At 50.7% G+C, this 14,498-nt stretch overlaps 1 protein-coding gene across 1 annotated transcript; it reads left to right on the plus strand.

Moving 5' to 3' along the window:
* Positions 1–526: 526 nt before the first annotated feature.
* On the plus strand, positions 527–14,176 carry BPNT2 (3'(2'), 5'-bisphosphate nucleotidase 2). Its single transcript, XM_032954654.2, has 5 exons — positions 527–961; positions 3,196–3,355; positions 5,465–5,560; positions 7,920–8,093; positions 10,431–14,176. The coding sequence occupies exons 1-5, from the start codon at positions 608–610 to the stop codon at positions 10,682–10,684; spliced, it is 1,038 nt and encodes a 345-aa protein (XP_032810545.1). The 5' UTR covers positions 527–607; the 3' UTR covers positions 10,685–14,176.
* The last annotated feature ends 322 nt before the right edge of the window (positions 14,177–14,498 follow it).

Here is a 14,498-nt window from a genome sequence, read left to right on the forward strand (position 1 = left end):
CTTCTTCGAAAGGTTGCCGGAGTCCCTGGGCAACGTCGTGAAGCCACGGCCAGGAGTTTCACTCTCTCGGCGAGCCACGTGGCGATTTGCCCCCCCCCCCCCCCACGTTTAGAATCCAACGTCACGCGGTTTGGAGTACGTGGCCGCTAATAAAAATTCCCCTCTCCATACTCTTTGGTTCTTTCGGTAAAGTCACGTAGATGTAAAATTAATCCACGTGACTTTACCGAAAGAACCAAAGAGTATGGATTCCTGCAGTCACGAAAGCTTCAAATCAAGATTGCCCCTCTGTAATAAGCTACTTCGGCGTTGAGCGATCGTCTGTGATAGCCAGGTCGCTCCGGATAAAAAAAAAACAGCTCGGCGAGTGGCCCTTACAACCTCCTGGTAAGACAACAACAACAACAAAACAAATGAGTTTGATGGCTTTTGTGAGTACTCAGGGAGTCCAAGTTGTTTTTATATTTAAAGTCCACGTTGCGGGAGCTGACGCCAAAAATCGAACGCATCGATTCCTGCGCGCGATCCAGGCCGCGTTACGGAGAATCGACGTGGCAGCTTCACGCCCCCCCCTCCACCTTCCCCCGACGAGGTGGTGGTGGTGGAGATGGCGCTGCTGGGGCTGCGCTCGTCCACCCTCTGCATCGCTCTCATCGCGCTCGTCACCGTCGCTCTCCTCTACCGCCTGCTCGCCGCCCTGGGCACCCCGGGGGGCGGCCCCCCGCTCGCCTCGCCGCCCGCGGGACACCGCGAGCTCGACCTGCGCTCCGTGCTCAGCGTGGCGCTGCTGGCGGCCGAGCGCGGCGGGGCGCGCGTGGCCGCGGTGCGCGAGGCGAGCGGCGTGCACGCACGCAGCAAGGGCAAGACGCGGGAGGGCGCCGAGGAGCTCCTCACGCCCGGGGACCTCGCCTCGCACCGCGCCATGACCGCGGCCTTCCACCACGCGCTGCCCGGCGTCAAGGTGCGTGAAGGGTCGGCACGGCCACCACCACCACCCGAATGTCACGGGTCCCTCCCTCCCTACCTCCCTACCTCCGGGTCGCCAAGGCCCCTCCACTTCGGGACACCACGGCCCCCCCCCCAACTACCACGGGTCCCCCCTTGCATCGCCGCCGTCCCCACTGTAGACCAAAGCCGGCACAAGGCGTCTCACCGGCACCACGACAGGGGATCACTGCGAGCCGCCCGGGCCAGGTAAGCGACCACGCTGGGTCAGGCAGGTGGCCACGCTGGGCAGGTGGCCACGCTGAGCCAGGCAGGTGGCCACGCTGGGCCAGGCAGGTGGCCACGCTGGGTCCAGGTGGCCACGCTGGGCCAGGCAGGTGGCCACGCTGGGCCAGGCAGGTGGCCACGCTGGGCCAGACAGGTGGCCACGCTGGGCCCAGGTGGCCACGCTGGGCCCAGGTGGCCACGCTGAGTCCAGGTGGCCACGCTGGGCCCAGGTGGCCACGCTCAGTCCAGGTGGCCACGCTGGGTCCAGGTGGCCATGCTGGGTCCAGGTGGCCACGCTGGGCCCAGGTGGCCACGCTGGGCCCAGGTGGCCACGCTGGGCCCAGGTGGCCACGCTGGGCCCAGGTGGCCACGCTGGGCCCAGGTGGCCACGCTGGGTCCAGGTGGCCACGCTGGGTCCAGGTGGCCACGCTGGGTCCAGGTGGCCAGGGCGCTGGGGCCCTCCGGATCGCGGGATTCGTGAGGAAATGTCGCAACCACTCCAGCCCGCAGTTGACATTCAGACGTCAGGGTGGGTGGTGAGCCTGTTCACAGGGCAACGACGGTCGTTGACTTACCCACAGAGCGGGGTAGGTGTTTTATCGACCTCTGGAAGGATGATGGGCTGAGTCGACCCCCTCAAAACGCGGCATTGAACTGGCGACCCTTCGTCGTGCGAGCCGCTCGCTCGGAGCCACGTGGCCCGACTCGACTGTGGGAGTCGCGGTCAGGGATGAAGGCTTCCCCATCCCCTCCACACCCCCTCCCTATGGGGGTCGTGCCGGGTCGCCCCTGGGCACTCAGCGCCAGGTCTGCGATGGCTCACGGCCGCTGTGGAGTCGAGCCGCTGCAGGCGGCCGCTGTCGTCGCTGCTGCCATTATTACTGTAGCGGCGTCTGCTGTTTTGCCGCAGATTCGCGTTCGGAATGTCTGGCGAAGAATGTGCCCCCCCCCCCCCCTTGTGTGTGTTCACCAGGCGTCTGTCCCCCCTTGTGTGTGTGTTCACCAGGCGTCTGTCCCACCTGTGTGTGTGTGTTCACTAGGCGCCTGTCCCCCCTGTGTGTGTGTGTTCACTAGGCGCCTGTCCCCCCTGTGTGTGTGTTCACCACGCGTCTGTCCCCACCTGTGTGTGTGTTCACCAGGCGTCTGCCCCCCCCCTGTTTGTGTTCACCAGGCGTCTGTCCCACCTGTGTGTGTGTTCACCAGGCGTCTGTCCCACCTGTGTGTGTGTTCACCAGGCGTCTGTCCCCACTTGTGTGTGTGTTCACCACGCGTCTATCCCACCTGTGTGTGTGTTCACCAGGCGTCTGTCCCCACCTGTGTGTGTGTTCACCAGGCGTCTGTCCCCACCTGTGTGTGTGTTCACCAGGCGTCTGTCCCCACCTGTGTGTGTGTTCACCAGGCGTCTGTCCCCACCTGTGTGTGTGTGTTCACCAGGCGTCTGTCCCCCTCTGTGTGTGTGTTCACCAGGCGTCTGTCCCACCTGTGTGTGTGTTCACCAGGCGTCTGTCCCTCCCTGTGTGTGTGTTCACCACGCGTCTGTCCCCCCCTGTGTGTGTGTTCACCACGCGTCTGTCGACAGGCAGACTGGAGGCACTTCGCTCTCCTGCTCACGTTGCTCGACGCCTCTTGCCCTGTGGTCTGGCTTCCTCTATGGCTTCTTCCAAAGACTTTTCCCTCTTTCATCTCCTCCAGCTCATTCCCTCTCACTGCCACCTGTCCAGCCACCTCCTTTACCTCATTCCCGCTCACCTACCACCTGTCCAATCCCCAGATGTTCTTACTCTTCTTGATAGGCCGAACGTGTCGGCATTCTTCTCCCACCTGATGCAGCGGGATATCACTCTGTCTGTCTCTCTCCACTTGACTTTCCGTCCACACCCTCCCAGTCTGCATTCCTCTCGATGACCGCGAGCACCCTGATTCACGCGCGCTCCGAACGCGGTGTGATTAACATGCGGTGCTGTGACGACGCCGCCGCCACAGGTCATCTCCGAGGAAACTGACAACACGGACGTGGAGGATGCGGAATGGGACGGCTCCATCAACCACGAGGTCCTGGAGCGGATCCCACACCCCCAGCCAGCTTTGCAGAAGGCCCTCACCGTGTGGCTGGACCCTCTGGACGCCACGCAGGAGTACACGGGTTTGACAAGCACACGCACACGCGCACACATGTGAAGTCAGTGGGACGCGTTGCATTCTAATTTTAGCATGCGTTCACCCACTGAAATGGATACATGTACTGTACAAACTGGCACGATCTATTGTCAAGTTGATTTTGTTTAACCAGGTGAACTCAGGAGACCGGGATGACTCTCAAGTGCAAGAGTGACTTGGGTCAGCCAAAATAAAGCAATGACATAAACGAAGAGTTCAACAGTAAAGCAAATAGAAATCTGAGCAAAGTTAAACATTTAGATGTTAGATGCCATACAGCTGAACGAAACCCGTGATTGGAATGAAAAAAAACATTCCATTCCCTGCTAATTCTTCAGGAAAAAGTTATTCTCCGCTTTGGGCATTTAAAAATCCTGGATTGAAGGATGGCTTTTGTACATTACAGTAAAACCTCGTTATTTCAGTATTTGATAATTCGTAATTGGGGATGATTCGAAATGACAGTGCTTTCGGCATATATGCAGTGTTAGTGTTTTATTGGGGCAGGAGGCACTGGGGAGTATCATTGTACATAATTCAGAATATTTAATCATTCGGCAAGGCCAGAGCCGAACTAACAAGGGTTTACTGTACGTTGAATTGCTTAAATACTCCTGGCATTGGGCAAAAAAGGAATTGACCCTTTTCAAATACTTTTTTTCTTTTCTGAGTGAATCGTGGATGCAGCTCCTGTTTAACACTGACATTGATTTCAACTTTCCCCCAGGTCTCATACCCAAAAACTTGATAGTTTAGTTCACTGTGCGTTTGGTTTTTCATGTATACCTCGTGAAGGACTGTACGGTTGGGTTCTTATAAAATAAATCATAAAAAAACACACAAACACTGAAACACTCTCACTGGGAACGCACAGGAGAACGATACATTTCGCTGATGGAGTCGGTGAGAGGTGGTTGCATTTAATTTGGGGACAAGCAGCGTCGCCTTCATGCTGTGGTAATTGTGGGACCATGTTCACCTGCAGAGTGGACTCACAGTGACCTAATCAGCCTCACACTTTATTATTTCAGCTGGTTAAGGCCCATTGAGCTTGACCACACTGACAATTGTTTTTTACCCTTTTTTCTGGCAACAAAACTGACACCTTTTTTTACAAGGAGTCATGTTTGCATTGACCACAATACCTGCGGTCGGAACGCAAACAAAAAACATAACTGATCATGTTATGCACTGTCCTTGCGATTGATTGGTCCACACCCGAGACAGCTTTCCTTAGAGCCTAGTCTCACATGGTGTTGGACCAGATGACGCCAAAAGGCGCCTTTTGGCGTCATGTTTTCTGTTTGCGTTCCGACCGCAGGTAGTGTTGTCAATGCAAACATGACTCCTTGTGAAAAGGTTTCAGTATTCTTGCCAGAAAAAAGGGTCAAAAACAATTATATTTTGCTACTGGCAAAGGAGGTTCCAATGGTGTAAATGCTTGACCACACTTACAAGGACAACCACAGCCCAAGACAGTGGGCAGTCAGTGGCAGCAGTTACACAAGACATTGCAAGAAGGGAATGTGCAAACGAATATGCATAGAAACAAATTAGTTACACAAAGTAATAATTTATGGTTTATCTATAGAAGTGGTTTTGGAATTTACGCAAGCGAATACTTCTCATGGACTGGAGGGCTTTGGGAACGTTGGGGTTTTACCACGTGCCCCATAAGACGAGCAGACTGCTCAAGAGCTTTGTGTGCAGGTACGAAAGAGAGAAATCGGAAGGGTTTACATTTTTCACTGCTGAGCACCGGTGTGTTTGTTCGCCCACTTTGCGTTCACTAAGACTAAGGATAGAGCTTCACGGGAATGTCAGCCGCTACAATTTGCGACGACTTCCACTATGAGTCGCCAAGTGCGTGTGGACGATGCACGCGCGTTCGCCGAAACCTCAGCAGGATCGTCGCATCTTGTGTTGGTTGCTGATCCTGCGCAATGGGACCTTGCAATGAATGAGCTTCCCTAACACCGAGGCGATGGCAGTGGCTCTGGTGACGATCCAGCACCACTCTCGCTGCCTGCTATGACTCGTGAGTCTGCATGCAGCACCTCACGCGGCTCCTCTCGTGTGGTTTCCCTGGATGCAGATAACCTCGTGAAGTACGTGACCACGATGGTGTGTGTGGCCATCAACGGGAAGCCGGTTATCGGAGTCATCCACAAGCCGTTTCTCAAGCTGACCGGTGTGTAGAGTCCGTCGTGGCGTTCTCTGTTGCTGGGGTCACTCTGTTGCCGAGTGCACAAGCAAATCATTTCAGAGCCAGTCGTGACCGAGTGACTGATAATACATGTCAGTGGTGTTCTCGGGAGCGGCTATAAAACCGATAGCCCTCGTGAAGCTGGACCAACGGGGGCATACTGCAGATGATGGGGAACACAGCAGAACTTAAGCAATCATCTGCCTTGATCTGGGGGGGGGGGGGGGGGGCGATCTACGGTGATCCTGTAATCTGTGTCGTGCCCCGTGTGCTGTGGAGGCGACGAATGATCGGATAATACGAGGGTATGAGTTTCCCAAGATCCCAAATGGCCACAGTTGCCAGATGGGTCTCTCTCTGTGCTAGAGGGTTTATTGTTGGACTTGACATCGGGAGTAAGTTGCGAACCGCCAATAATCCACGAATCCCAGGGACTGGCCAGTTCTCGCAGTTGTGCCGTACTGCAAATAATGACACAATTGATAAATAACTACTGCAAAACTACGTTTAAATGTTGTTATATTACATTTAATAAACACTGAATAGAGTAGTCAGTTACCTGTTGTTGCGTTTACAATACAAGAGCATTGTCCAAGTTAATATTTTATTTTACCAGGTAAGGCCCACTGAGCTATGTAGCTCTTTTTTAAGAAGTGACCTGGCTCTTTGGTTCTATTCGGTAAAGTCATGTAGGTAAAAATAAAAAAGAACCTACGTGACTTTACCGAATAGAACCAAAGAGTATGGATCCTTGCAGTCTACGAAAGCTTCAAATCTAGAAGTGACCTGGCCACAAATGATATCTTAACGAAGTGGACAGACATAACATGCAAACTCCAAATGTACAGGCGTCAGGGTCGGGCTCAAACCCCACGATCTCCTGCATACCAGGTTAGGTATTTAACATCTCGCCATCGTAGCGCACATCCCCTTATCAATACAAGATGCATAAATCTTGGCCAATGTTTTAATGAACTTGAAATTTTTTTGACAAGCAATGTAAGCAACTATACAGAGCCACGGTTTGACTTCCCATACACTGTGCAGGATTTCTGCGTGTGAACACGGCGATTTGTGACGACACTAACTTGTCTGCGACTCGATGTTAGGTCACTAACACCGCGGAGCAAGCGGGAGGAGGGGGGCTGGTTTGCCGTAGGGGGAAGGTTACCAAGATTTTTGTTCAGTATATTGGTGTCAAAGAAAATTGTGTCAAGAATGGCCCAAGTCCGAGCAGAGTGCGGGATTGAGCGGAGAGGCCAGGGGAACGGAGTCACCGACTGCATGCGTCGCCCACGTGGGCTCGTACCGACTTTGAGCTCTCGTTCTCGTGAGATTTAATGGTATAAATGAGTTGAAATGCGTTTTTATTAAACGTGAAATTGAACCAATTGCACGTATGTAGGGGGATAAATAACGTGCGAGAGAGAGAGAGAGAGTAAGCTGAGGTCGGCGCACGCAGCTCGCGGCTGTGTGCACCGCACGGGCTGTCCGGTTGGAGGTTTCTGTGTTTGCTGGTGGAGCCAAACACCACGAGGCTTTCCTGTGCGCTTGCCATTATACCGAGACACGAGGAGTCTGCTGATGGAGTTGATTGTACATTTGTAATTATGTCCACTCGACGCAGCTAGCCGGTGTGGCTGCTTGAGAGTGTTGAGTGAACGCGTGGTTCCGCAGTGACTGCAGCTGCGTGGGGGTTACTCCTCTTACGCTCGAGGGCGCGAATCACAAAGTGCCTCTTTTTTTTTGTCCGGAAACTTTCACCGCTGTCACGGATACTTGGACGGATTTCTGTACTATGCTGCGGTCCTGCTTCCTGCCGCATAATTGGGGAAAGGAGAACGTCGCACTCACGTTGTGTTCACCTTCTGGTTTGGGCATGGGGGTGGTGGTGGTGGTGGTCCACATGTCTCTGGCCCACATCCTTCTCCAACTTGTTTACCCAGGAAGCCTCACCCGAGTCTCAAGACACTTTTTCAGGAGCCGGCGACGTTGCAATGTGTGATTTCAATTAATTATTTGCGGTTATTATTTTCACAATGTATGTTATGTTTTTTTGCTATTGGAGGAACATGGAGAAGCCGGAGGAAACGCCTGCAGAACAGGGGGAGGGAATACAAACTCGACAAACTCTCACTCCGACGGCAAAACAGGGGGAGAAACATACAAACTCCACATAGAAAGCCGCCCGAGTCGGGAATTGAACCCAGGGCCCTCTTGCCGTGAGGCACGAGTATTGTCACTGCACTGCCCCCCTGCTGCTTAAACTGTGTGTAAATTGCCTTTGTGTGTGTGTTTGTGTTTTTGATTTCCGTGTGTGAATGCGTGGGTGCGTTGCTTGCAGTGTGGGGATTTGTGGGCCGTGGGCACTCTGCCAATGTGCAGCAGCGCCACGCAGGACACAGCCCCCACGAGTCTCCAGTGTTCATCGTCTCTCGGTCCCACGCCGGCAACGTCGCTCGGCAGGCGCACGCCGCTTTTGGCAACAAGTCCGTGATCGTCCCCGCTGGAGGCGCAGGTAAAAGTCAACCACGAGGGGCGGTTCAATTGCGGGATTTCTTTGCCTCGCCGGTGACTGCGGTGAAGACACCGGTAAAAATCGTCGCGACAAACGCGACTTTTCAACGGAGAGACCGAAGGGCATCGCCACGGCGGTGTGATGGTGAGCATACTGCGCTGGCAATCCTGACGTCTCTCGTGCCATTCCACCTCCCGTCACGGCGGTTGAAACAATCCGGGCAAGTTTCTCAAATCCACCACCACCACCTCTGCTTATCCAGCCGTGTAAACGGGTGCGCCTCAGTCGATCAGCAGGCCGTGTGCGTTGGGGTAAAGTGTGGGTATGCCGACCTCTTCCAAGACGTCTGGGCAGTGTGGAAGAGTAGACCAAATACCCTCGATAGATCCCCATCGGGTGTGAGCGAGCAAGGATGCACCTTTACGTTTTATAAATGAGGGCGAGTGAACCGTGTGGTGACTTGGGCCCCCGTGCGGTCTGTAGGATCGCGTGTGCCAATAAGTGGACTCGTTACTAAAACTGTAAGATCGCGTGTGCCAATCAATAGACTCATTACTAAAATGGCACGGAAAATGATTTCCTGTTCCCGACTTTGGGAACTGGTAATCGATTCTGAAAACATTCACTGCTTTCCTGGTGGTCGTTTCACAAACCCGGTCAACACACACGCGCGTGGACGTGATGAGCGAATCTTCTCCAGAGCCCTGTTGCCACACTTGTTAATTATCGCTCTCGCTCCAAAACTCCACACTGACACACGAATGTACAGCAGTTTCTCATCAAATGTTGGATGACTTTGCGGGGCAAAACGTTTCCCCAGGCAAACGCGGATGTAATAAACAATGTAGTGCGTTTGGTATTAATACAAATTCTTGTGGAATAGCGCGATCGCGAAGGAACGCGCTACGTTTCACAGCTGGATATAGTGTGCAGTATGGGGCGATGTTGCTGTGTGTAATCTCATTTCAGTAATTTGCCGGTAAATTTTCAAATTTGACAAATTGGGAGCATGACGCCTGCGTACAATGGCCCTCTCGTTTCGAATGATGTTACTGGATCTTTAGGGTCCACTTTGAAGCAGATGTCATGTATACGTATGATTAATACACTCGCACTATATTAATCGCACAAAATACTGGAGTTAAGCGCACAAATACTGGATCCGCACCCCCGATTAGTACGGTTGGCTATGTGCGGTGCAAAAGAAGTTCAACAAACGCACGTGCATTTAAATTGCGAACCTCTGCAGCAACAAGCGGTAAATGCGCTGCCGCTGGCCCAGCTATACAGGCAAATTCACGTGACACGTGCATCTCAGGTGATGGTTCATCATGGTATAAACCCACAGAGGCGTTCACAATGTTTCTCCAGCCGAACGCTGGCGTCTGTGTGTGGTGCCCCACAGTCCCTCCAATACTAAGCCCCTGCCTGGATATTTTGTATCTATCAAACACTCTACCCCCTCAACTCCCCATTGTTGGGGCAGTTGTGGAGAGAGGTTTCCATACGTGGGCAGTGCTTATGATTAGCTCTAGTTTGGCAGCAGAGGTCTCACGCCAAATCAGTTGAGCAGCATTATCTTTTCATCGGCTGGGTGACACGGTGTGGAAGCTACCTGGTCTTTCGCTCCACACGAAGCTTTGGGTCTTCTCGGCCACAGTCATGTCCTTCCTTTATGCTTGCGAAACGTGGACCCCCGTAATGGTACATCTTTGCTGGCTAGAAACATTCAGGCTGGCCTGCCTACTATCCATTCTGGGTTTAACCAGGCTGGATTATGTGAGGAACTCACAAATCCTCGAAAGATCTGGACACATTCCCATCGGTGAGCTCCTCCAGTAGGCAAGGCTCCGTTGGCTGGGTCATGTAGCCCACATGCCCAGCCACCGCATGCCTAAACAGCTTTTGTTCGGCCGGTTAGAGGGGGCTAAACGGGTGCGGTACGGAGACGGAATGATGTGGTATGAGAGGATATGGAGCTGAGTGGACTTCCCAATGACTGGTACCAGCGGTGTCAAAATCAGACTCTGTGGAGGAGGCTCGTGAAGGACGCTACTGGGCAACAACGGAGGACAGAGAAGCGACGCTCACAACAATGAGTGCAGTGCTGGGCGGCTAAAACACAGGTGGCGCATCTGCCAGTCATCTCAGTAAGTCAAGCCATGGCACCTGGGTCTGTTCCATGACCTCCTGCCAGCAGGCGTTCGACACTTAACGTGGCCTTAAAGTGCACATAGCCTGGCACAGGCGCGGTGGTGACATCACCGCTACTTAGTGGCGAATGGCGGTTGTTTTGTGGTGCCAGGCAAGTATGTGGTTTTCTTACTGTCAATACAGGGTACAAAGTGCTGTCCTTGCTTGACGTGACGGGGGACGACTCGGACAAGGCGGACGTGTACATCCACACGACGCTCATCAAGAAGTGGGACATCTGCGCTGGCAATGCCATTTTGACTGCACTGGGTGGCCACATGACCACACTGCGCGGAGAGGAAATCGTGTACGAGGGCTCGCCCAAAAACGAGGGTGGCCTGCTGGCAAGTGCAACACTCGACCACACGCTGCTGCTGAAGAAGCTGTCTGTGCTGTAATGGAGGTCCTTACTGCAGTGTCACGTGGACCCAGTAGGGGCGGCAGGCTACAGCACAGGCGGCAAGAAGGCCCTGGCTTCGATTCCAAACCCGGGAGTCTTTCTCTTTGGGGTTTGTATGTTCTCCCTCTGTTCTGCATGGGTTTCCTCTGCGATTTCTTGTTTTCTCCTATAAGCTAAAAAAAAACACAGACACAGTGCTGAAAAATGACCTGTAAATGCCTCATTTGGAATTGGACGTAGCAACATCGCGCTGCTTCTGCGAAAACGTGTCAGGACCCTCCTCAAGTGTAGTCTTGAGACTCATTGAGGCCATGCTGGATAAACGTACGGGATTATAAAAATGCACAACTCCTCTTATCTGCAGGGAAATGTCTATGTATGTATGTTGGAACATCTTTCGAAATGTAAGTAGGCAACCTTTCTATTTGGAAGTGCGATGGGAGACCAATATTACAGATCCTCTTATCCACGCGGTTATCCACAATTTTAGTCCTCTTATCCATGGAGTAAACATCTGCGCAAGTCCCCTTCTCAGCAAAAATATCACAGGTTATTAGGACTTTCTCAAATGCAGCAGTGGTGTTTGAGGCATAAAGTGTTGGCAAATGCAATTTTTATCATGCGTAATAGGATGCTCTTCTGAAAAGACTTCTGGGGGATAAGTCACGGATAATTGTAACAATATGGACCGTGGATAATAGGAGTTTTCACATATCCTATAGCCTTCACGGATACTATGATTTGTAGAGCATAGGGCTGTGGATAAGAATAGTTCTGTAACAATAAGTTCCAAAAACACAAAATTAACAGACCAATTAAAAAGTCCCTGGCATTTTCATGAACACTGCCGCAGCCAACAGACGTAGAATACTCGCGTTTCTTGTGCCGTCTTTTCGGAGCAGAGAGCAGCCAGTACATTCAGATTTAATTGTAATTTGAGAATTAATTTAATCACGTGGTACTTTGAAAACGATGGTGAACTGTATATGAGATGTGTATATTGTTTATAGCTCAATAACTTCCATTGGGTAACCAAAATATATTTAATTAGAAAGAAAACCTGAAACGAAAAAATTAATGCATGTATCGATTTAGGGAAATGTCACTCTGGGAATCGGTTGTAATGTGTTATGTATTTTTGCCATTTAAATTCTCTTGCGCCAAGTAAGTCGATACATAGGGGCTGTAAAAATGTGTCCCTACACAATATACACACACACACTTGTACATGCACGCACATAACGATGTAAGTACTGTACAAACCCTAGCTGTTATACGAAGACTGTGAATGTATTCAGAGTCTACAAGGCACCTGTATTAAAATAGAATTTGCACACAACGTTCATTCACCAGAGTGCGAAAGACACGTTCAGACGTTCGGTCCACCCAGGTGTTTGGCATTCTGAAGTTGGGAATGGCGTTCTGCACCTTTTGGGCCTCGGACATTGGTCATTTTAGGCATCGTCAGTGACTTGAGCTAATTATGACACCTCAAGGGTACCTCTGGAACTGAGCGGTTTTGTTAACGGGCTTTTTTCTTGGTTTAAATATTTGTGATGACCCAATGCTACTGAAAATGCTATGCTCCCAGAAGGGATGTGTATATAATGCTGTACGTTTATTTTTGACGTGGGAGCAGATACGGGATAGATACTTAGGGTCTGCCTCTCTTTATTTTCATATGATTACAAGATAAGTGGGGCTGAGTGCAGATATTTGATTGGATGTTTATTGAGCTCGTGCGTCTGGCTATAAACATATCGCATGTTAGGCTTTTCCAGAATGGTAAAATAGCCGTACATTTAAGCAAACATCAAATGATAAGCTTACACATAATTGGGAGTAATTTGAACACCACTGCTCACTGGAATATTGACAACGGTTTCTTCATTACAGCACCATAGTGGCCATTAAACACCGGGAGAGGTGGTCTTGGGTTTGGCCCTAGAAGAAACGTATTGATGTCCATGTCAGTCCTGCAGTGAGTTTCCTGGCTAGAATGAAAGTTTGCGGGTGATTATTTTGACTGATATGGTAGGGTCGTATTGAACGCAGTGAATTTTTTGAGCTGCTGGAACTTTATATCTTGATATGAGGTAGCGGAGCAGGCCGTGCCTATTGCAGTGGGAGTGGTGCTGAGGGTTTGGCAGCATGGACTGCTGGGAGATATTTTCTCTGCCGTCTTCCCCTCTTACCTGTGTTGGGTTTCCGATCGCAGATATGCGTACTGAGGGTGAGACCGGTGCTGGGAGGGTAACGATATGCTGTCCATCTCCGGTGCCGATGCAACATTGTTTTAAACACTTAGTGCATTAAAACCTGTACAACTCGAGTCCACGTGGGACACAGTCCTTAGTGTTTGATGTGCTCTCTCCTGGCATCAAGGTTTAAAGCGTGTCGATACGTCACACCTTCGTGTAAAATTAAGGACACGTTTACTCGCTGCTCGTGAACCCGAACGTGTGATCCCATTTGAACATCGGAATCTACATTTTTATACTGGAGGAATCTGATAAGCTATAAAGCTCTTATTTTACAGATGTCCAGTAGGGGCGGGCAAGAACGTCACAATAATAAACATACAAAAACACGATAGTGCAAAGTACAAGAAAGATAAACAAACACTTACAAATAAAACTAAACAATCCCCCATCCTATCGGGCAAAGTCCACTGAGGTATACACCTTATGGTTCAAAAGCGACCTGGCCACAAATGATAGCTCAGTAAAGTGGCTTATCATTTGGACATTTATAGCATCAAATTAATCAAAATAATCTCAATGCATGTTTCTAACATACATGAGGAATGGAGAAGATGGGAGAGGTTTCGTTGTTCTTGAGACTGCACAGATACTTTTTAGGAAAACATAAGTCTGAATTAAATCTCGCCGCCAAGGTGAACAGCACAGTTTCTGTTACATCGGATAATCAAAACAGCTCTATAACGATTGTGGCTTTCAGCTTAACGCGGTCTGCTCGAGATGTCTCCCAGATGCTGTTCGTTGTCGTGCGCACGACTGATGCGGCGATCTTCACCGAGCGCGTCGACGGCATCCGCAGCCTACTGTGGAGAACACAATAAGAAGGCATCCCCATATTGCCAGTGCCTTCTGCCACAGGGGGTGTCCTGCGCAGTTCTCTCCGACATCGTTCAGCCGTCTATTATTTTCAGGCTTCTGTCCTGGTTGATGGCAGATTGACCTGCACCGATCCCTCTCTCCTAGAAACTGAAGTCCCTAAACCCCCCGGACGATCCCCTCGTGAGGTTACCTTGGTTGAGCTGTTTCGAATGTTTGGAAGATGAAACGCTGTTGGTTTTTAAAATATTAAAAAGAAATTGTTACGATAAGGGAATGTCGCAATATCAAATTATTTCAAGGTGTTACGTTTGTATGTAAGGTGGGATTTACGGGGATCTGTGGGCTGGTTGTTTTTATTCCCATTTTGTAATATTCGGTGTGTTTACCATATTAAAGGTCATACAAGTGGCTGTGACATCTCCATATGATCTGTAGTGTGTTACACAATATTTTGGAAACGTTTGGAACGAGGTAACCTGTTTCCTCGATTGTGTGTGCTACTCGGTGTCCATATTGTCATGATGTTTATCATGTTGATGCTCTTATGATGTGTATTATGGTCACGCTGTGGACTCCTTTTATTTTCACCGAGGTCACGTGTGGAGTATTCTGTAAAACAGCTTCAGGCTGAATGTATTTTACCCGCGTCAACAAATACAATCAAAACTAATAATAATGACTTGTTTATCTAGGAAACCACACGGCGTCACGATACCTTTTCAGTCGTGTCCT

Source organism: Petromyzon marinus, chromosome 15 (assembly GCF_048934315.1).
Source record: "Petromyzon marinus isolate PM22_M1 ecotype Great Lakes invasive population chromosome 15, UKy_Petmar_22M1.pri1.0, whole genome shotgun sequence".
Lineage (NCBI taxonomy): Eukaryota > Metazoa > Chordata > Hyperoartia > Petromyzontiformes > Petromyzontidae > Petromyzon > Petromyzon marinus.

Bases quoted from the DNA above. Each gene is read 5' to 3' on its own strand.
- BPNT2 (XM_032954654.2), top strand. From the start codon at position 608: ATGGCGCTGCTGGGGCTGCGCTCGTCCACCCTCTGCATCGCTCTCATC. The intron at 962-3,195 runs GTGCGTGAAGGG...CCGCCGCCACAG, and splicing joins ACGCGCTGCCCGGCGTCAAG to GTCATCTCCGAGGAAACTGA. The intron at 8,094-10,430 runs GTAAAAGTCAAC...CTGTCAATACAG, and splicing joins CGTCCCCGCTGGAGGCGCAG to GGTACAAAGTGCTGTCCTTG.